Source organism: Diceros bicornis, chromosome 3 (assembly GCF_020826845.1).
Source record: "Diceros bicornis minor isolate mBicDic1 chromosome 3, mDicBic1.mat.cur, whole genome shotgun sequence".
NCBI classification, from domain to species: Eukaryota; Metazoa; Chordata; class Mammalia; order Perissodactyla; family Rhinocerotidae; genus Diceros; species Diceros bicornis.
In genome coordinates this window covers 77,747,827-77,768,283 of record NC_080742.1, presented here as the reverse complement: position 1 = coordinate 77,768,283, position 20,457 = coordinate 77,747,827, and the positions used below count along the sequence as shown (strand labels likewise).

At 39.1% G+C, this 20,457-nt stretch overlaps 1 protein-coding gene across 3 annotated transcripts in view; it reads left to right on the top strand.

The window, feature by feature from the left end:
- TNPO3 (transportin 3) overlaps positions 1-20,457 on the top strand; it is a 93,808-nt gene that overhangs the window by 18,741 nt on the left and 54,610 nt on the right. For all 3 annotated transcript variants that reach the window (XM_058529662.1, XM_058529656.1, XM_058529668.1), the window contains 4 exons: positions 4,112-4,312; positions 5,277-5,350; positions 6,569-6,725; positions 16,496-16,639. In XM_058529662.1, coding sequence (XP_058385645.1) covers positions 4,112-4,312; positions 5,277-5,350; positions 6,569-6,725; positions 16,496-16,639 — 576 coding nt within the window. The remainder of the gene's footprint in view (positions 1-4,111; positions 4,313-5,276; positions 5,351-6,568; positions 6,726-16,495; positions 16,640-20,457) is intronic.

Here is a 20,457-nt window from a genome sequence, read left to right as displayed (position 1 = left end):
TGCCAATCCTCCTCCTTTTTTTCCCCCTTTTTCTCCCCAAAGCCCCAGTAGACAGTTGTATGTCATAGTTGCACATCCTTCTAGTTGCTGTACATGGGACGCCGCCTCAGCACAGCCGGACAAGCAGTGCGTCGGTGCGCGCCCAGATCCGAACCCAGGTCGCCAGTAGCGGAGTGCGCGCACTTAACCGCTAAGCCATGGGGCTGGCCCCTGCCCTTCATTTTTGAGATCTCTACTTTTACTGACGTAGAAATGTTTGTCAGAAATATAGATAACCAAGAATGATACAATTGGTATTTTTTGCTAGTTTCTGTCATTCAGATTAAAGCACAACATGGCACTACACAATCAATGAACTTTTTCATAAGGGTACTAACGTGGTAGGTTGATAGTTAGATTTCATTTGGAAGAAAGACTTCATATTAATTCAATTTAGTAATATTGGAGTTTTTTTGTTTGTTTTGTTGTTCTGTTTTGTTTTGTAAACACAGATACAGAAAAGCTACATGAAACAAATGTCTAATTTCGTGAGTCACTGTATGCCGGTGTCCTTGTAGCCACCACTCAAGTCAAGAAATAGAACTTTACTGGCCACTTCAGAAGTCTTCCTTGTGCCCTGTTTAACATAACTGCTTCCCTTTCCCTAAAAGTAACCACTGTTCTTTCATAGTAATCCATTCTTTGTGGTTCTTTATATTTTTATCACCCAAGAGGGCATTCTTACCCCTTGTACTTCAGTCTTGCTATTGTTTTTTAAAATATATCTTTTGAGTGTCTTTTAATCCACACATTTTCTTTCTCTGTAGATTATTTATCTGTTGAGGAATCTGGGCCATTTGACCTGTTGAGTTTCCCTACAGTCTGGATTTTGCTGATTGCATAGTTATGATACAATTCTGCTCTGTATTTTCTGCAGATTGCCAGCTGGATCCAGAGGCTTAATGAGACACAGATTTGATCCTTTTGTCATCGTAGTTTCCTGTTCTTTCATCAGATGCACATAATATCTGGTTGTCTGTCTGTTCTTGTGATCTGCTACTGTGAAACAAATTACCCCAAAACTTAGTAACTTAATAGAAAAACTGTTTCATTGTATCTCATAACTTCATAGGTCATGAATTCAAGCAGGGCTCCATGGATGATAATTCTGCTCCATGGGGCATCCATTTGGTGGATGGGCTAGTCTGGAGGTTCTACATGGCTTCGTTTACATTGCTGACACTGGTAGGAGTGACTGGAAGGCTGGACTTAGCTGGGCTCCTCTTGCTTTCCATGTAGTCTTAGGTCTCTTTACATTGTCTCTCCAGCAGAGTAGTCTGAGTTCTTACATGGTAAGTGTCAAAGAATTTATGGACATATATTAAAACCACGACAGTAACTAATATTTTGGGGAGATACTTTGATATATCCTGTTTCTCTTTAAAGTTTCACCCGCTAATTTTATCACTTATCCATGAGTCTTGCCTGTAGCAGTTATTACTGTGGTGTTCTAATGGTGATTTTCTATTTTCCTCATTCATTCTACATTAATTAACTAGCATTCTTCTGTAAAAAAGATATTTTACATCCTACAAATAACTCCTCCCCAGTTATTTATTTATTCAATCATTATTCACATCGGTGTGGACTCATGGATATTTGTTTTATTTGAGTTATAATCCAATACTATCATAATTTATTTTGTTATTCCAGATTTTCTAGCTTTGGCCATTGGGAGCTTTCAGGTTGGCTTTTATATCCTTTAGACTAGATTTAAAATGTTTTTCTGGCCTACTTTCCTTGTAAGGATGTTATTCTGCTGATTATTCTCTTTTTTCCCCCTATAGATATGGCATTTGACCTCAATTGCTTATTTTTTGTGAAATTAGTTTTTCTGAACTTTTAGAAGGAGACATGGTTAAGGATAGTATTTCCAACTTCAGAGAGTTTTCTTTTCTGTTGTTTTCAAATAGTATTTACAAATATGGTGGTTTGATTTCTAAGATTTCCTAGCTTTGTTACCTTCTCCATTTCTTCCTTTGTCTCTTTTGTACTTGTCCTGTGTAATTTTGATTCTGTTTACAACACTTACTCCTTAGTTGAGAGCCCTGTCTTGGATCTTCAGTTTCAAGAGTGTATAGAGGCTAGACTGTTCCATCTCCTTAGACCTTACATAGGCCCCTTCTGCTTACCGCTTCTACTCGCCTGCTTTTGATTTGGGCAAAACCTTTTCCATTTTCAACTATAGTCCTCAAATTGGCTCCCTGTGCTTTCTAGTGAAGACCTGTTGGCTCTTTTGGTGTACCTCAGCTCTTAGATGAATTAGATACCCTGTTGTTTCCCTCTGCTTCTGTTTTTATTGAAGCTGAAACTACATAGGTCTTATAGATGTCACTGATTTGTCCCCATCCATTTATATTGTGGGGTTCTTGGAGATAACTGGATGACCCCTAGTTTTGTTGTAAGTGTTCACAGTGCTTTGATTTTGCTGTTTATTTTCTCTGTTTTTTTTTTTTTTTGAGGAAGATCACTCCTGAACTAACATCTATTGCTAGTCTTTCTCCTTTTTTCTCCCTAAAGCCCCAGTAGATGGTTGTATGTCATGGTTGTACATCCTTCTAGTTGCTCCATGTGGGACGCCACCTCAGCATGGCTTGACGAGCAATGAGTAGGTCCGCGCCCAGGATCCGAGCTGGCGAACCCAACCACTACGTCACCTGGCCAGCCCCAGTTACTCTGTTTGTATAAGGGTGTTTATGGAAATTTCAAGTCTTCATAGACTCTTTCTGCTATTCTTTTTAAAAATATCATTTTGAGCAAAATATATTTTGATGGCGTATTAAATCATAGATGTGCTTGGGTTACTGGTTAGAGAATGAATGGCTAAAAACTGTGGCTTGTAAGATTTTTTGCAACATTATACTAGGGGCAAAAAGTACAAAAAATTAATAAAATACATTTTATCTAGAAGGAACTTAATGTTTCATGCTTATTTTCCACCAGTTTATTATTTGATTGAAAGCTAAGTTTTATGTCAATAAACCTATCATTGTGAATTTTAAGGTCTCTGTTTTCAGTTTAGTTTGCAAACTTGTACAGGCCATTTATTCTACGTGTTTCTTTTCTTTGATTTCTTGTTTTATCTTTGGAAAGATCTTGAAGAATAATTATGTATAACTTGTAAAGTGCTCTATCATCATAAGAAATTGACTAGGTAAATCTATGTAATCTGTCTTCACAGTTGGCTCTTCCTGAATTGAGATTGAAAATTTTTTTCAGTCCATTGTTGCCAGCTCATTTTAGCCTTCTCCCATGAAGAGGCAGTTTGGTGTAGAATTGGATTAGAATTTATCAGTTGATTAGTTGCCTACTGTGTGCTGCATGATTTTGTTCCCGAAGTTATCTTTCAGAATAGGACTACTCCCTTTTGTAACTGTGATTAGCTGTTAGAGACCAAATTCTATGCTTTTGTTCTATGTAGTATTTCCATAGATACATTTATTTTCCTATGAAAATGATTTTAGTAGCATGTAGAGCACTTTGCCAAATATAAATACATCAGAAAATAATTGAAGTATGTGAAATAGTCACTTGGGGTGAGAGAGTTTTTCTGCTGTTTTATTCAGGAATTATAGATCGACATGTAGGACTGTTGAGACCAATATGAAATATATTCTCCTATTTATAGGATATATTAAAATAGCTTCCACGCTCAATTCTCAGCGTGAACAAAGCTTATTTTAAGTGGAAAAGGGAAAACATCCAACCTATAGATAGGGGTTGGAAGTTACACAGTGACATTTTAGTTTTAGTAGAAACTTCTGGGACATTTTTCTTCTTTCCCCCCCTCACAATTAATGATTCTGATCAACAGGATTAGATCTATTGATGCAATTGATAACTCATAAGCCTTCCTAGAATGAGTCAGAAGATTTTAGGTAATACTTTTGTTGAACAGGGCCTATAAATACGTAGTTGAAGTATTGGCTGAATTAGTGGGTAATTTAGCTTGTCAGGTTTTTCTTTCATTATAATTTGGTCTAAGTATGTTTATATATGTATTGAGGTTGTATGGCATTAAAATTATTTAGAAAAGTAGTCTCTAAGAAATTTTTGTCTGATTTACTTTCAGGTTCATGCATGGGAGATTTCAGATCAATTGTTACAGATCCGACAGGATGTGGAATCATGCTATTTTGCTGCACAGACCATGAAAATGAAGATTCAGACCTCATTTTATGAGCTCCCCACAGACTCTCATGCCTCTTTACGAGACTCATTACTAACCCATATCCAGAACTTGAAAGACTTGTCACCTGTCATTGTAACGCAGGTAAATCCTGTGCTTCTCTTTAGGGAAATTTGTAAGGCCATTTGGATTTATCAGGTTAATTTTGATTGACATTGCTAGGTCATGTGAAGTAATGTTAACTTTATTACAGACTTATTGCTATATTCTTATAGGTGGCTAGAAAGTGAAAATTTAAGTCTTTTGTCTTAGTCTTAAAGTTCATTTGGTTTCAAACTAACTTAAATACCAGAAGTGAGAGAGGTGAGTATAGGTTTTCACAGGCAGGCGTGAGACAGCCCCCCCCCCACCCCCCCCCCGCCGTTAAAATTGCAGATGATTAAAAAACTGCACTCTTCTGGATCAGAGGTCTACATAGTTAATTTTTTAAAAAATCCTTTCTAAAAGTCTCATGAGTGAAATGGTGAGCTAGAGTATCTGGCCTTTCCCCATTAGACAGGGAAATACCTTAGAAAGGAAAACTGGAAACTTCAGTGAATACATACTTACATGTGTTCTCTGCCTGGCATAGAAGTGCCCTTGAAGAGGAAGGAGGCTTTTGCATAAGGCTTCAAGATGAGAAATGGAAAGAGAAGGGAAATGGCAATCCATTACTTGAGGAGTGAGTCAAAGGGCTGACTTTGTCAGTAGCTTTGGCCTTTTTGCAAAGTATAATTTGTCCGTGAAGTTCTATGGTATTGCCAAATAAAAGTAAGTATTGATATAATCTGAGGAAAATCTATATAGTCTATTCTTTCTGACTATTTCTTTTTGGTTTTGTTTTGTTTTTTATTTTTAAAAGTTAAAGGTTAACTTTTAAATCCAAGCAATTTATAGCTAGCCCAGAAGAGTTTACATGACATATATAGTTGTGGGGGTAAAGGGAGGAGGGGGTTGTCAGTCTTAATTGTCATATTGTTTGGAAGAAATTTAGTTTCTTTCTTTTCCAGTTAATATTGATGGTAACCCATCTGTTCTATTCATTTATTTAATCTCTCTTCTTATTCAGCTGGCTTTAGCAATAGCAGACCTTGCCCTACAGATGCCTTCCTGGAAGGGATGTGTACAAACATTGGTGGAAAAGTAAGTAACTCATGCATGGGAGATTTTATGCTATTTTGCTGTTTTCCCAAACTCTTAACATAGAATTATTTATTGTTAACTTTTGTTAGATTAAAAGAAAATCATTTAAAATTTAAATACTATAGGAATATGTCATGTGGGACATAAAAAACCCTCGTAATTTACACACACACATTCCTTGAATTAACTGCAGCAAAGTCTTTCATTGCCTTATGGATCACTCCCACTAACTGATGTGTCAATAATTCTGTGAAAATATTGTCAAAATGTTTAATGATATATTAAATTGAAAGTCATTATGGGTATATGTTCTTTCTAGTTGGAGTTTATTTTCATATCTATCAAAGAGACAGTATTATTTTTAGATACATGGAACCTGCTACTTTGAATAAAGCATTTCCTCATAGTCTTGGCAAGATAATCTTGAGATTTGCTTGCATTTTGGCATTTGGTGAGAAAATTATTTTTGAACAAAGTGGATGTCCTTTTTACCTCCAACTATAGTGTGTAATTAAAGCCTTTAAATGGATAGTTTATTTTTTGTCTTAAGAAAATTTTTATTAAGAAAATTGACACTTGCTCCTTGAAAAAACTCTAACAGTAGGGAAGCTTTCAAAGTAAAAAGCGAACACCTTCCTCTCTCCCTTTTCCTGTATTTCATAAGTAACCACTGTTAATGGGATTGGTTGTATAACCCTCTAGACTTTCCTTTAAGCATTTTAAAATAAATAAGTGCATGTATATTTTAATATACATAGACTTATGTATTTGTTCACTCATATTTTTTCATTTAATATATTGTGGGCATCTTTTCATGTTATGGCATAGATATCTCATTTACTATAATGACTATGCATGTTCCATTGTATAACTGTCTTGAACCTTTTTTATCCTAATTACAGAGGACCTTTATATTTTCCCAGTATTTTTGCTATTATAAAAAAGTACTGCAGTGCACATCTTTGTATACTTTGCATGTTATATGTGAGATTTTTCTGAGAGAGAAATTCCTGGAAGTGGAATTGCTGCGTTAGAGATTATGCAGGTTGAAATTTTGATTTCCAAAAAATTATATCTATTTTTTTCTCCCCTTTAACTGTAGAAAGAATGCTGCTTTTGTTATCATGGGTTATTCTGATGGCTGTTAAGTTTTCCTTATATGATTGTGTGTATTTTCTGACTCTAAATAATTTATGTCTCTCCTCTTTTCTTTTCCAGATATAGCAATGATGTAACTTCTCTGCCTTTTCTGCTGGAGATCCTTACAGTGTTACCTGAAGAAGTACATAGTCGTTCCTTACGAATTGGAGCTAACCGGCGCACAGAAATTATAGAAGATTTAGCCTTCTACTCTAGTACAGTGGTATCTTTATTGGTGAGTAGGTTTGAAATAATAAGTTGCTGCCTAGAGGCAGAAAGCCATGGTGGTTATCTTGTAATTCAATTGCATTATTGTGAAACAGCTTTCTTTGCAAAATTTGGCAATGATAGTACTGTAGCATTTATATAACACTTTACAATTCAAAAATACTTTCAGAAACTATACTTTTATTTTTGGCTGAGGAAGATTTGCCCTGAGCTAACATCTGTGCCAGTCTTCCTCTGTTTTGTATGTGGGTTGCCGCCACAGCATGGCTGATGTGTGGTGTAGATCTGGGTCCAGGATCTGAACCTGTGTACCTTGGGCTGCTGAAGTGGAGTGCGTGGAACTTTAACTGCTTGGCCATGGGCCAGCCCCCAGAAACTATTCTTTTTGAGCTTCTAAGTAATGCTGTGAGGGTGATGTTATCTCCATTTTATGAATAGGAAACAGGCTTTAGAATTACACAACTGCTAATTCAGAGTTTGGACTCAGGCCTTCTGATTACATATCCCTTGCTCTTCTGCTGCTTCATGATACAAGCTGTTAGTTCTTGATGAAGGACCATGCTAAGGGAAGTGTGTATAAATTTACTTTACTTAAGGAAAAGATCTTCTCTTAAGGATGATTTGAGATTTTGGTGGGGAGGTGGTACAGGACTTGACTTGACCTTTGAGCAATATCACAATTATAGATTGCCTGATACTCCACCATCTTTTTAAATAGAGTTAAACGTGGTTACATTTTTTTGATTAGGTGGAAATTTTAATGCTCTAGACCAGGAGGGTAAATTTATGGTCTGTGGGCTGGTCACCTATATTTGTAAATAAAGGTTTATTGGAACACAGTCATGCCCATTCAGTTACATATTGTCTGTGTCCATAATTTTGGGCTAAAACAGCAGAATTGAGTAGTTTTCACAGAGACGGTATGGTCTGAAAAGCCTAAAATATTTACACTCTGGCCCTTTATAGAAAATGCTTGCTGGTTCCTGAACTAGATAGTATTAAATTGATTATCTAGCCCTCATCTCATTTTTAGGTCTTTATAATCCAGCTCAATTTTCTCAGTAATGTGGTTATAGTAGATTATTTTTCAGGGATTTTTTCAGTAGTTCAGTATCATAGAACTTTTTATGTGAAAAAACTAAATTTTGCTTAAAATTGTGTTCAGTTTGGTGTTAGAAATTCACTGGAAAATTATTCTTTTAAGTTAAATATTTTTCAATTAACTATTTTAAAGAGATAGTATTATAGAAAATTAGAACATATAGACAAGCATTACATTCAAACCACCTGGAGATCACACTGTTAAATAACCCTTTAGTACATATCCTTTATGAAAGTATGTACAAATTTTTAAAATCTAAATGAGATTTTACTCTGTCTACCCTTCTGCAGCCTACTTTTTCAGTCATCTAGCTTTATCTTTCTATTTCAGTAAATTTTTATATCTAATAAATACCCAGACCGTATTCACATTTCCCAAGTTGGTCCTAAAATGTCCTTTATAGCATTTTTCCAAATCAATATCCAGTCTGGAACCATGCCTTGTATCAGGTTCTTATGACTCTTTTTTTTTTTTTTTAAGATTTTATTTATTTATTTTTTCCCCCCAAAGCCCCAGTAGATAGTTGTATGTCATAGCTGCACATCCTTCTAGTTGAGGTACGTGGGACACGGCCTCAGCATGGCCGGAGAAGCGGTACGTCGGTGCGCGCCCGGGATCCGAACCTGGGCCGCCAGCAGTGGAGTGTGCGCACTCAACCGCTAAGCCACGGGGCCGGCCCATGACTCTTTTTTTTTAAATTTTATTTTTTTAAAATTTTTTTTGTGAAGAAGATCAGCCCTGAGCTAACATCCATGCTAATCCTCCTCTTTTTGCTGAGGAAGACCGGCTGTGAGCTAACATCTATTGCCAGTCCTCCTTTTTTTTTTCCCCAAAGCCCCAGTAGATAGTTGTATGTCATAGTTGCACATCCTTCTAGTTGCTGTGTGTGGGATGCGGCCTTAGCATGGTCGGAGAAGCGGTGCGTCGTTGCGCCCCTGGAATCCGAACCCAGGCCGCCAGTAGCGGAGTGCGCGCACTTAACCGCTAAGCCATAGGGCCGGCCCAGGTTCTTATGACTCTTAATCACAGTCCCTCTTCCCCTTCCTTTTTGAAAATGGCAGTGATTTGTTGAAGAGATTGGATCACTTGTATTATAGAATATCTTAACCTTCTGGATTTTCTGGTTGCCTTTTGTTTCATTTAGCTTGTTTTCCTGTTGTCTATAATTCCTCTAATTGGAAGTTATGTCTAAAGCAGCCCTTCTCAGTAGAGGTTCCTCAAGAGAATTAAACTAATGTCCTAAGGCATTCAGTGTATGTAATGATTTCACTCCTATGCATTAATAATGATCCCGCTATGTACCATCAATAGGGTAATCGAGAAAGTAGTCACTCAAATCATTTTCTGCAGGAATTAATTCTTTCCCAGAACGCTGGTTAAGAAAGACTGAAAGCCTTGATGGATTAGTATTAAAAGGTTAAACGTTTTTGACTACAGTGCATTTTAGGTACTCCATGCTGCATCTTATCAGAAGATAAATACTTTTTGGTTGACCTTCCATTAGTGATGCTAAGATTGACTGGATTAGGATGATGACAGTCTGATTCTTCTATTTATAAAGTCTGTTTTCCCCCTTGTAATATAATGCAATTTGTATGATGGCAGTTTGTTATTTTACAAATGTCCAATTCTGTATGAACCTATTGCGTAATGGTTTTAAATTCTAGTTGATAATCCTTGCCTTAATAATTTCATTGTGGTTTGCAAAATAATGTTTTACTAATTCTGTCATTCCTTCTATGACATATATATTAGTTTGCGTTCTTCTGAGTTCCTACTAAAAAGGCAGGATAAATCTTAATTCTTTTTTAATTTCCTGTTTTCAAAATAAGGATTTGTTTTAAAGCTGCCTCAAATGTTGCTGTTTTTTTTTTTTTTTCTGGCCTTCTCTTTATGGACTATTATGGACTCATAGATTTTCATTGATCTAGAGTTTCCACTAAAATCATTCTTTGATGCTTAAAATGTTATAACTTTGGCCACTAGAGCACTTCTTAGCTTCCTCACACAAAAAGATGACTAATACTCATCTTCTTACCTCCTTGCCCCAGATCTAGAATTTTTGGTTCCTTTTAGTATTAGTCTGGGTCCAGTCAGGAGAGAGAAACCTACCTAGTAATTTGTGGGAATGTTTTTTTTGTGAGGAAGATCAGCCCTGAGCTAACATCCATGCCAGTCCTCCTCCTGTTGCTGAGGAAGTAAAGACCAGCTCTGCGCTAACATCTATTGCCAATCCTCTTCCTTTTTTTCCCCCCAAAGCCCCAGTAGATAGTTGTATGTCATAGTCGCACATCCTTCTAGTTGCTGTATGTGGGATGCGGCCTCAGCATGGCTGGAGAAGCGGTGCGTCGGTGCGCGCCCGGGATCCGAACCCGGGCTGCCAGTAGTGGAGCGCGCGCACTTAACCACTAAGCCACGGGGCTGGCCCTGTGGGAATGTTTAATATAAAGAATGATTAACTATAACAGGAGGTTACAGTTACGGGGGATTGTCTGGTAATAAGTAAAGAATTCTGTAAAGAATATAGAAATAAAACAGATACAAGGAGCAGTCATTAACCCCAAGTCTTTGATAGAGTTTCCAAGGAGGGAAGAGTGTACCCTTCTCGCAGGGCTGAGATCCAGACCCTGTTGTAGGGGCCATAGCCATGTGTGGTGCTGCATGCTGCTGAAAATCTGTCCTCTTGAACTTGCTGGAAATCTGCTTTCCAGGAAGCCCAAGAAAGCTGTTCAGGGAAGGTATCTCATCAGAGGCACTGTGCCACAAAATCACCTGGATGTGGGAGTACCAGGGGAAGCTCCTGGGCACTGTACACTGCAGGTACTGAGAAGCCGGGTGTACTGAATCTGGTGCTGGAGAAGTTGTACATTACTTATGAGCCAGAAGCACTTTGCTACAAAACTGTTGGTGGGGGTGGGGGAATGGTGGGGAAACTGCTGGCCAGTGCACTGCAGGAGCCAGGCACTAGAGAAGCTAGGAGTCTGGGGCTGGAGAAACTGCACATTCTGCAAAAGGCTGCCAAGTGAGCACACTGGAACCAGGAAGCAAAATTCTTTTCCTCTTGCAGTTTCTCTCCATTGTCCTTCTGACAAAAAGTTAGTGCCAGCTGGTACAGGAAAAAATATTTGAAGAGCCCAGATCCGTTTTTACGGAGTAGTCTAAAAGGGTGAATTTGGAGCTAAGAGTCAATAAATCTATAATTGGCCACAGTCTTCCCATTTGACTAACTCATCTTCCATATGCACTCTTTTACACACATTTAAACTCTTGTGCAGAGGCATAACAAGCAAATAGAAAATATGCAAAGCTTCTATAGCCCTCATTTATATATTGGTCACAAGGCCATAATTGGTATCTGTGGCTTTCTTCTTCCACAACTCATTTCATCTTTCCCCTGCTGCTATAGACTGAATATTTGTGTCCCCCGCAAATTCATATGTTGAAAACTGATTCCTGGTATGATGGTATTTGGAGGTGGGGCCTTTGGGATGTGATTAGGTCATGAGGGTAGAGCCCTCATGAATGGGATTAGTGAGTGCCCTTATAAAGGAGATCCCAGAGAGCTCCTTTTCCCCCTTATACTATGTGAAGACACATCGAAAAGACAATTGTTTATGAACCAGGAAGCAGGTTCTCATCAGACACTGGATCTGTGGGTGCCTTGATCTTAGACTTCCCAGCCTTCAGAACTGTGAGAAATAAATTTCTGTTGTTTAGGGCCGGCCCCGTGGCTTAGTGGTTAAGTGCACACGCTCCGCTGCTGGTGGCCTGGGTTCGGATCCCCGGCGCGCACCGACGCACAGCTTGTCCGGCCATGCTGAGGCTGCGTCCCACATACAGCAACTAGAAGGATGTGCAACTATGATGTACAACTATCTACTGGGGCTTTGGGGGAAAAATAAATAAATAAATAAAATTAAAAAAAAAATTTCTGTTGTTTATAAGCCACCCATTTTATGGTATTCTAATATAGCAGCCTGAATGGACTAAGATGCTTGCCTTGGCCAGAACCTCGGCTGGTTGGGGTTCTTTACTCTGTGAAGTGACCCAAACTTTCGTTCCAAAGAGTCTTGAGCCCTCAATCATCCTGCCTTCTTTGGTTGTTGCTTCTGTAGTTTTCCATTAACCTTTACTATTGGGCATGGAAGTACTAAGAGGCTCCATAGAGAATCCTCTGGGTTCCAGGCTAAGAATTCTTTGCTTCCATTAGGTAGAAGCGACACAATTTTTTCTTGGTAATTGGGATCAATTACTCCAACCTGTGGATTAACCCCTTTTTTTCCTGTTGGTTCAGTGGCATAAGAAGCCCAAATTGTCCAGGTGGTAGTCTTACCTTCCAATTCACTGGAGTCATTTTGGTGTTTCCTGGTAGAAGCATTCTTTCGTTGGGGACCAAGATCTCCAAAACAACAGAGCCCAAAGTTGCCCATTAATGTACTTCCTTTACTCTGATAGAAGTTCCTTAGTTAGATATGGTGTCATGGTGGTTGGATATGGCATTCTGTTAGTCCATGAATGATAGTGCTGGCAGAAGCATTACAAGCAGGGAAGGCAAATCCACATCCAGAATATGAGTCTATTCCTGTGAAGACAAGTCTTTGCTTTCTCCATAATTAGAAGAACAATGTAATCAATCAACCTAGTCCCCATGGGAAATGTGCCATACTGAGGACTCACTGTTGGTCTCTGCTCTTGGCAGATTAGACACTTATCAGTAGTGTTAACCACTGAAGCCCCAGTAAGTGGAGACCCATGTTAATCCCACATGTAGCCTCTATCCCTGCTACTATGGCCACTTTGTCTATGATCCCATTGAGCAAGCATTGGGTGACTAGGGTAGGAGGCTGACAGCATAGAGTTTGTCATTTTGTCCATCTATCATTGAGAAATTCCTCTATAGTGGTGCCCTTTCGTGAGTATTCACATAGGACAGAAATGTCTCCAGTCTGTGCCCATTCATATACCTCCCCCTCAGACTTCACCAATCTTCCAATCCTGATTCTTTCAGATCTCTAATCATTCATCCAAACCATTGGCAAATTTCGTTTTTTTTTTAAAATAATTTTATTTATTTATTTGTTTTTTCCCCCAAAGCCCCAGTAGATAGTTGTATGTCATAGCTGCACATCCTTCTAGTTGCTGTATGTGGGACGCAGCCTCAGCATGGCCGGAGAAGTGGTGTGTCGGTGTGCGCCCGGGATCTGAACCCCGGCCGCCAGCAGTGGACTGCGCACACTTAACCGCTAAGCCACGGGGCCGTCCCGGCAAATTTCTGTAAATAAGTATAGATCGATATTTCTGGTCATCTCTCACTCCAGACATAGTAGACAACCAAATATACTGCTTGAAGTTCTGCCCACTAGGAGGATTTTCTTTCAATCACTGTCCTTCACTATAGCCCCTGAGTGGGCCTGTAATGCTGCAGCTGTTCACTTTCAGGTGGTGCCAGCATGTTGTGCAGATCCATCTGTAATCCAGGCTTGAGTTTTTTCTTCTTCAGTTATCTGGTCATAAGAAGCACTCCAGAACGCCATGGGCATGGATTGAGGGGGATGAATCAATGCAAGAAGAGTGGGTGTTGAAGGAATCTGAACTACCTGCTCATGCAACTCTCTTGTACCTTCCAGACCTTTCTGAACTCAGTCTCTTATATACCATTTCCGTTTGATGACAAGTTGCTGCTACGCATGCCCAACTTTATGGTAGGTAGTTCAGACAATACTCAGTTCATGATGGGAAGCTCAGGCCACATGATCACCTAGTGTCCCATGGTTAGATGTTCAGTCTCTACCAATGCACAGTAGCAAGCCAGAATCTGCTTCTCAAAAGGAGAATAGCTACCTTCAGAAGAAGGGGTAGATTTGCTCCAAAATCCTAGATATTTGCACCATGGTATTCCTGTTGGTGATATTCCTCCTTCCCAGAGGCTCCATATACTCATTAAATCCAGAATCTCGGGACCGGCCCCATGGTGTAGCGGTTAAGTGCGTGTACTCTGCTGCTGGCGGCCTGGGTTTGGATCCCGGGCGCGCACCGAGGCACCACTTGTCAGGCCATGCTGTGGCGGTGTCCCACATAAACGGGAGAAAGAGGGCCATGGATGTTAGCTCAGGGCCACTTTTCCTCAGCAAAAAGAGGAGGATTGGCATGCATGTTAGCTCAGGGCTGATCTTCCTCACAAAAACAAAACAAAACAAACCAGAATCTCTAGGAAGTATACTCACATCAATGAGTTTGGCTCAATCTATTGTTATCTTCCAGCCTCCATTGGTCTAATACCCTTAGAATCCACTTCCACATATGTTTCCCAGGTTTCTCCAGATACCTATTAGCAAAGTTTTGTGATTCTCTTGATGTGTAAATTATTTCCTCCTGTGTGTAGTCATCCCCCTGGAATATGCTGAGATTTGACCCTAGTTATGGGTGACACAGGACATGGTTAAGGTAGGTCTTGAAGAGAGTGAGCATGCCCCTTCAAGGCATCTGTCTCAGATGAGGTTATTACAGGGCTTACAAGCTGAGGAAGGCTAGTCTTCTCAGATACTAGAAGGCTCATACTTCCACTGGTATGAGTGGCTTGGGTGTTTCATTAGGGTCCAACCAGATATCTCCATTCCAAGTTTCAGAATCCCATTCTTTACCACTCAATTTCCTAACTTTCACATGAGAAACTTAGTGAGACTGTAAATTCAACTGTTGTTTGTAATTCAGCAAGCTACACAATTAAATTTTGTATATGAGTTTCAGCGTATTAGCCCTGTAGCTACAAAAATTAAGAGCTTTTAGAGCTGTCATGGAAGCTCTCTGGTTCTCAGACTGTGACTTGAGCTAAGAGTTAACAGATCTGAGCTTGTCATTTTCTTTTTGTAAGTGCTCAAGTGAACTCGAAAGAATCCAGCTGACACTACAGTTCTTATAGTCATCGTTACTGCCACAATGGTCAAGTGCAACAGCCACTTCGGCCTCCAAGGCATGTGCTTGACTTAGCCCTTCATCATAATTGACAAGTGATAGCCTGACTTATTGTGATGAAATCTGAAAAATATATCCCTATGGTACTTAATAAGGTCTGTATATGTAGCTTGTATCTGTTATGTAGCTTGTCATGTGATAGAACCTAGAGGATGAAATTAGTCCAGAATTGTCAAGAAAAATAGGTATTTGGCTGTAATACCAGGTGCCAAAGGCCTCTTAAAACCTTTTTCATTCATTCCCCTCACATTCTTTTCAGTGGTTCTATTCCATCCCATTTTCTTGTCAGTATTATACTTTTCTGGTCTATTTAAATGAACCCATTCTCAAACATTGCATTAAACTTTAAAAAATTTTTAATATTATTCTTTTTTCTCTATAGCTGAACTGAGCCTGGCCTCTAATACTTTTCTCCCTTCATTTATTCTCCATTTTGTTGATCCAAGATCAATTCTTATTTCCTCTGCTGTATTTTTTGCTGGTGAGCTCTTCTGGCATTTATCTTTCAGCTTTTGAGGCCTTACTTTAAGAGACAGAGTTTTTAATTATATAGTTCTCAAAGAGGAACTGAAAATAACTCTTAGTTCTGAAGCTTTATTGTGTATTTGATTTAACAGAATTTCTTCTCTTCAAAGCAACTAGTTTTAGATGTAAGGTTTTTCCAAAATTCTGTTCTTGAATTTGAGTCAGTAGTTAGAATGTACAGTCAAGTCCTTCCATTTGTAAACATCATGGCTTATTAAAATTGAAATGTCATTAAGGAGGCATAAAGGCCAAGGAATTATGTAATGAGTTAACACTGAGAGCTTCAAAGCTTCGGGGGGAGGGGGGAGGGTGGCGGGTTGCCATGAACTTACTTTAATTCAATTCTTTTTTTCTTCCTTCCTTTCAATTCAGTTCAGTGCAATTCAAACTAATTAATAAGTATGTAATCATTATTGTCTGATACTGCAAATGTAGGGGGAACTGGCTACTGGAAGTACAAGTGTCAGCATTTAGATCATTATGGGATTTCATACCTCCCATGCCAAACCCCCATGGTAATTATGTTTCTAACTCATTGTCTGCAAAAGTTATTTATAAACATTCTTTATCCAGAAAAAGTTGCATTACGCTTTATTTGGAAAAAATATACATCAGAAAAACAGTTTGCAAAGAGAAACAATGGTGAGTTTTAGTTTGACTTTTCATTTTATCTTTTATAGACTATCATAATTTATAGTAGTGTCACTTTTTGTGGAGTGGCATATTTGCTGGAGTATCCAGGTGCTGAAATTGAAACATCAGCTTTTCATGTGAGAATGTATAGTAGTATGAGTAGCTTATTTCTATTCTATAAAATCAAGGGTATAGATGAGTTACTTTTAAAACAATTCTATTGGTAATGTTACACTAATGCAGAAGTGGGATCTAAGAAACATAGTTATTTCTGAAACATAGCTATCTTTGGGCAAGTCTGTAACGTCCCTATACCTCAACTTCCCAATTGAGAAGGTGGGCATAATAATAGTATCTACTTACAGAGTTTTAGTGGGGGTTAAGCGAATTAAGAGTGTTGAAAACTGTGCCACTTAGAAAGCACTTTTAACTATTAGCTGTTATTATTGTCATCCTTCTCATTATTATACCTGTAATGTGATTGTCATATGGTTTAACTATAAAGATTAACATTATTTGTTTTAACTTTTTTTCTTTCTTTTCAGATGACCTGTGTAGAAAAAGCAGGAACAGATGAGAAAATGCTTATGAAGGTCTTTCGCTGTTTGGGAAGTTGGTTTAACTTAGGAGTTTTGGACAGTAACTTCATGGCTAACAATAAGTTACTAGCACTCCTTTTTGAGGTTTTAGTAAGTAATGGCTTTGTTTATCAAAGTATTTCCACCACATAGTCACTTATAGTAAGTGACTTTCTGGGACATAATAGTGTTTTCAGATTTCTGCACAGTGATTGGAAAGTATGTAGTAAGAAAGCAGCAGTGTCCCTTCCTTGTTGCCAAGTACCAAATTAAGGTGTTAATTTTAATACTCAGAGTAGCGTCTATTAGTTAGGTTTAAGGGGAAAACGGTCTTTTATGTAGATCAGGGATTTACATGTCAAAATCCAAGTTACAAAAAACCGTTGGTCTCTTTTTCCTTGTTTTATCCAGTCAGCCACCCTGTGTCTTTTGATTGGAGCGTTTAGTCTGTTGACATTTAAAGTAGCTATTCATAAGTATGTACTTATTGCCATGTTGTTACTTTTTTTCTGGGTGTTTTAGTAGTTGTTCTCTGTTCCTTCTCTTGTGGTTTGATGGCTTTCTTTAGTGTTATGTTTGGGTTCCTTTACTGTTATGTTTGGGTTCCTTTCTCTTAATTTTTTGTGTATTTATTTTTGTGTATTTATTTTTGTGTATTTTGTGTATTTATTTTGTGTATTTATTTTTGTGTATTTTCTGGTTTGTGATTACCGTGAGGTTCATATATAATAACCTGCGTATATAACAGTCTATATTAAGTGATGGTCTCTTAAGTTTGACCTCTTGCTAAAAGCACTACTCTTTTACTCCCCTCCTCCCACACTTTATGTTTTTGATATCATATTTAACATCTTTTATGTGCATGTATATCCATTACCCTCTTATCATGGAAATAGATAATTTTAGTAGTTTTGTCTTTTGACCTTCGTATTAGCTTCATAGGTGGTTGATCTGCTACCTTTAGTATATATTTGCCTTTACTAGTGATGTTATTGCTTTTTTTTGATGATTTTCTTATTCCTATTTGTGGTCTTGTCTTTTCCACTTAAATAAGTCCCTTTAGTATTTCTTATAAGGCTGGTTTATTGGTGACAAACTTCTTTAGTTTTTGGTTGTCTGGAAAACTCTTTATCTCTCCTTTGATTTTGAATGATAACCTTGCCAGGTAGAGTCTTCTTGGCTCTCAGTTTTTTCCTTTCAGCACTTTAAATATATCCTGCCACTCCTTTATAGCCTGTGAAGTTTCTGCTGAGAAGTCAGCTGATAGCCTTAAGGGGTTTCCTTTGTATGTAACTTGTTGCCTTTCTCTTGCAGCTTTTAGGATTCTCTCTTTATCTTTAATTCTTGATGCTTTAATTATAATGTGTCTTGGTGTGGGCCTCTTTGAGCTTATCTTTTTTGGTGCTCTCTCTGCTTCCTGTACCTGGATGTCTGTTTCCTTCCTTAGATTAGGAAAGTTTTCAGCTATTATTTCTTTGAATAGATTCTCTACCTGTTTGTCTCTCTTCTTCTGGGACGCCTATAATGCAGAGGTTTGTGCACTTGATATTGTCCCAGGGGTCCCTTAGACTGTCGTTGTTCTTTTTAATTCTTTTGTCTTTCATCTGTTCAGTGATTTCCATTAGTCTTTTGTCCAGCTCACTGATCCATTCTTCTGTATCATCTACTCTGCTTTGATTCCCTCTAGTGAATTTTTCATTTCCCTTATTGTATTCTTCATTTCTGATTGGTTCTTTTTTATATTTTTCAGTTGTTTGTTGAAGTTCTCACTGAATTCATCCATTCTTCTCCCAAGATCAGTGAGCATCCATATGACTGTTAGTTTGTACTCTTAGTCAGATGATTGTTTATCTCTGTTTTGTTTAGTTCTCTTTCTGAGGATTTGTCCTGTTTCCTTATTTGGAACATATTCCTTTGTCTCCTCATTTTGCCTCTTTCTCTGTGCTTGTATCTATGTATTAGTAGATCAGCTACATCTCCCAGTCTTGGAGAGGTGGCCTTATGTAAGAGATGCCTTATGAGGCCCAGAAGTGTGCTTCCTTTTGTCACCAGTTCCAAATGTTCCAGGAGTGTCCCTTATGTGGGCTACTTGTGTCCTTCTGTTGTGGCAGGGTTGCTCTTGCTGCAGGTGTGCAGGGAGGCTAGGCTGTCCCCATAGCCAGCTGGTTATAATGCTCAGCTATGTGAAGCTGCGATGGTCCCATCAGTCACTTTATTGAGTGTGAGGAGCCCCAGCAAAGTTGGCTGCAAGGTCTAATAGCACATTCCTGCTGCAGTTGTTCTGTTAAGTGAGTAGACCCCCAGTGTGGCTGGTTAGTAGGCTCAGGGGCTTACAATTGCTGTAGGCCTCTGGCCTGCAGCGCTGTTGTCAGCACTCTCAGTAGTGCAGCTGGGTGGGGCCTGCCCCAGGCGTGGTAGCACACAATTGTTTCAGGTGTTGGAAGGTGGACTGATCCCTTGTATGGCTGTTTGAGAAGCACAAGCCTGCTGCAGCTGACAAGCTCCACTGCCTGCAGGCCCACACACCCTGTCAGTGCAGTCCTGCCCTGTGAGCATGCCCTGACCCACTGCAGAGGCCCCACACACTCCACCAAGGCAAGCCCGCCCCTCACAGATGCCTGCAGAGTGGGCCCACAAGTTCCCTGAGGGCTTGCTGTTGGGTAGGGCCAGTCCCTAGGGTGGGCTGCTTGCCCTGGCTGAGCTGGATTAAATCGGTGCTCTAGTGGGTGGGGCAGACCCTGCACTAACAGGCCAGGGGAAGAACTCGAATGGCATCTGGCAGTGTCTGTGAGGGCGCCTGTACTAGGTCACAATAATGGCTGCTGCCAGTGTCTCAGTCCCAGCCTGGGGAGGTCTCGACTCTTGCTGGGATGCACCCAGAGCCTATCAAGTGAGTCTCTTTTCACCAAAGGACTGTACACCTTTCTTGTGATTTTAGGTTGCTTTCCGAAACCGGTGAATTTGTGCATGGGCCCTTTAAGAGCAGGCTTTTCTTTCCCTTATGTTTGATAACTTTTCTGGGGGTATACCCTGTTGTTGTTAATAACCAGCAAAGCCAGATATCCTGACACTCGTCTTGGTTGTGCTGAGTCCAAAAGCTGCTTGTGGTAAAGCTCTCCTGCTCAGATCTCTCGCTAATCCAGGGAACACTTCATATCTTAAGATTTCTCCTGGCCGTGAAGCATCATGGCTAGAATGTAGCTTTTTCCTCTCCAGAAAGGAATTTCTGCCTCTTCCACCTCAGTCAGCACTGTCCCTTGTTGTGGGGGTTCTTTTTATCCAGTTTTCAGTTCCCACTCAGGGGTAATTGTTCCAAGGGTAGTTGTAAATTTGTTGTGTCCGTGGGAGGAGGTGGGTTCAGAGTCCTTCTGTGTGCCATCTTCCCAGCAATCCTCTCTTTTTCCTTGTTTTAAAAGTATAAAGTTGTGGTTTCTAATAATGGTCATTGGGTCTTTGAGACAATTATAGATCAGAATATTATCTTTGTCCCTGAGATAGTTTACTTAAACATCAGGGTATGTCTAGGATGGATTTTGGGTTTTTGAGATTAATAGAATAAGAAGTAATGTCTTTCTATATACTTGTGCATTTCTTCCTTAAACTTTGAAAGTAATAGTGCCTTGTAATACATTCCTCTGTTTTGATAGATAGGAGTGAGTGCTTAAAATAAAGGACTAGTTTTTAGAACAAGAAAAATAGCAATCTCTCAAGCATGAATATTGAACAGGTCTTTGGAGGTGGGAGTGACTTTGTCTCTTTCTCCCAGATGATTTCCTTCCATGAAGACATACTAGTATGGAAGCTCTGTGTATACTGGTTGTATGCTGGTGCACTATTATTTAGAAGATAGTAGCATGATACTAGATTGCTATCACTGTGAATTAAAGAAAGAAGAGGAAAGCACATTCTGCAAGGAGACATTTTTAGCA